Source organism: Epinephelus moara, chromosome 17 (genome assembly GCF_006386435.1).
Source record: "Epinephelus moara isolate mb chromosome 17, YSFRI_EMoa_1.0, whole genome shotgun sequence".
NCBI classification, from domain to species: domain Eukaryota; kingdom Metazoa; phylum Chordata; class Actinopteri; order Perciformes; family Serranidae; genus Epinephelus; species Epinephelus moara.
Window position 1 is genome coordinate 32,274,046 of NC_065522.1, and position 2,604 is coordinate 32,276,649.

At 40.6% G+C, this 2,604-nt stretch overlaps 1 protein-coding gene across 3 annotated transcripts in view; it reads left to right on the forward strand.

Moving 5' to 3' along the window:
- Window positions 1-1,660, forward strand: part of LOC126404335 (low affinity immunoglobulin gamma Fc region receptor II-like) — a 52,451-nt gene extending 50,791 nt beyond the window's left edge. For all 3 annotated transcript variants that reach the window (XM_050067512.1, XM_050067513.1, XM_050067511.1), the window contains one exon: window positions 1,217-1,660. In XM_050067512.1, the coding sequence (XP_049923469.1) occupies window positions 1,217-1,260 (44 nt within the window). In that variant the 3' untranslated portion in view covers window positions 1,261-1,660. The remainder of the gene's footprint in view (window positions 1-1,216) is intronic.
- The last annotated feature ends 944 nt before the right edge of the window (window positions 1,661-2,604 follow it).

Consider the following 2,604-nt stretch of genomic DNA (forward strand, 5'->3'; position numbering starts at 1 on the left):
AGATATATATATATATATATATATATATTTATTTTTAATTTTTTTCAATATAAATTTTTATTATTACAAAATACAAATTTGTTTGTAGCCTACTAGAATAATGAAATCAGTATCTTCTTTCCTCCACTAGATACATTTTGCTGCAATAAAACTGACTGAAAACTTAATCTTATTTGATAAAACCACAGAAACAGAAATTGTCCCTTTGGGATGTAGTTAAAATCGCAATAATACTCATTCAGGTCACCAGACTATCACAGGACTGACGCTCCCCCCACCCTCTTTTGAGCTGTGCGCTAACATTAAGTTATTTGAATTTGTCGCGGGTTCATAGCTGACAGTGACGTAGCTAAGCCTAAAATAAGCTCTAACAAAGAAAAATTGAAATATATGTTTGCTTTATTGTTACGCCAATATCTACTCTGGACACGCAGACAAAAGGATGTAATTGTCGAAAAAAATGTGGGGGAGGGGTCCCTTGGACTCCAAAGCCGCCCCTCCTTGCGGGGGCTGCGGGGGTATACTTTACGGGTGTGCATGTCAGGAACTACAGTACATACTGATTACTGCAGGATAAATAAACAGTAGATTGATTACACAGGAAGGTTAGGGTGAGGAGGTGAGTTTGTGGTTGCCTGGCAACAATAAAAAGGCGCAGCAAACATTTTGGCATTCAGTTAAAACAAACAAACAAACAAACAAACAGACAAAGGCAGTGCAGCACGCCTCGCGTCTTGCAACCTGCAAAATGCTTTCTGTGTGATCGAGGCCTTAACCCTACACACTGTATATCCATTTCCTGACTTATTATTTTACTATGTAGGTACGTCTTAGATAAAACAGCACTAATGTGATTCAACCGTTTGCAAGAAATGTACGCACAGAAATTACACGTTTGAAATATTTCTTCGACCCCACAAAGCTGCAGAGTTCAGAGAACAGAATGAATGCTGCTGAGAAACACTCTGGTTTTAGACATTAGCTGCTAACGTTAGCATGCAGCTGTCTGATAACAAGACTTTAGATTATATTTCACCTCACATTATAAACATTAGACTAATGTTATTTGTGTAGGTTATATTACAGCTCATGATGCGACACTGACTTCCTGTTTACATACAGATTATAGATCATATAGAATAATAATAATATATAAAGTGTTTGTGTCTTTGTCTCCAACAGTTTCTCATGTTGTTTAAACTGTGTGTGTGTTCAGAGCCTCCAGCAGAGCCACAGGTCGTCTACTCTTCACTGAGGTAGACCTTCACACCTTCACACCAGTCCAACCAGTGAAGTCCAGCTGGCCTGTCACTGGTCCCCACAGCCCCTCACACCTCAGGACATTCATGGGCTTTATTTCTTATTTCTATATGTGAAAGTTAAATGAGACTGGTGCAGCTACAGAGAGACAAACAGCTTCACTTTACACATTATTGTTTTACTTTTCTTTGGATAAATAACTTGTTAAATACTTATTTGTTTAGGTGGTAGTGTTTCAGTCGGGTGAAGAACACCGACATGTTTCTACTGAACAGAAGCTGCTGATAATAATGAACTTTACTGCTCTAATATTGATATCAAGTGGTGTCTCTGCAGGATCAATAAACTCCTCCTTGTGTGCTTCAGTGGGTTTCACTAAGCTGACACATGGAACATTTGACTTGTTCTGGTTTGGTTGTGGCTAACCGCTCGGTGCAGACAACAGAACAAACACACCGTAGACTATAAACAGTGCCAACATCAGTCAGCAGCTGGAAACTCACACCACACTGTGCGCGTGTGAAGAGGTTTGGTTCTGTAGTTGACGGATTATTAAAACTATTTAGTTTCTTTAAGGTATGAAGAAGTTTAAATGACACACGTCATCAGATCCTGTTTTTCAGTTCAGACTCAAACAAACAGCCACATTATGAAGTGATCGCCACATTTTCAGGGCAGCTTCACCATTATTGTGTCCATATGAACAGTCAGACATTTGCGGTCAGTTAAAATGAGCCGTCAGCAGTCTGGTTTATTGAAATCCAGTGATTCATTTCTCATATATCTGACTCTGATAGTGTTTATTGTCAGTCTGACGACTGCATCAACAGGATGCTGCTCTATGACAACAGCTCCAGTGCTACACCTTCTGACTGCTTTTATTATTGTACCACCACGATTTATCACAACACACAAGTTATCAGAACAGCAGCACCGAGACACACACAGACACACACAGACACACACACACACACACACACACACACACACACACACACACACACACACTTCAATGGATACATCCCAGTTCTCCTAAAACATTTTCCTTTTCCTCTGTCCTACTGAAGACTGAGGAGAAAGGAAACAATGGAACTTTTTTTAGAGAAATTAGACATCTTTGATTCTAAACTATCATCTGAAGCAACAAGTGACATAGCCACGTCACAGCCAGCTCACAGCCGGATCACAGCCAGAACACAGCCAGAACACAGCCAGAACACAGCCAGATCACAGCCAGATCACAGCCAGAACACAACCAGAACACAGTCAGATCACAGCCAGAACACAGCCGGGTCACAGCCAGATCACAGCCAGAACACAGCCAGATCACAGCCAGATCACAGC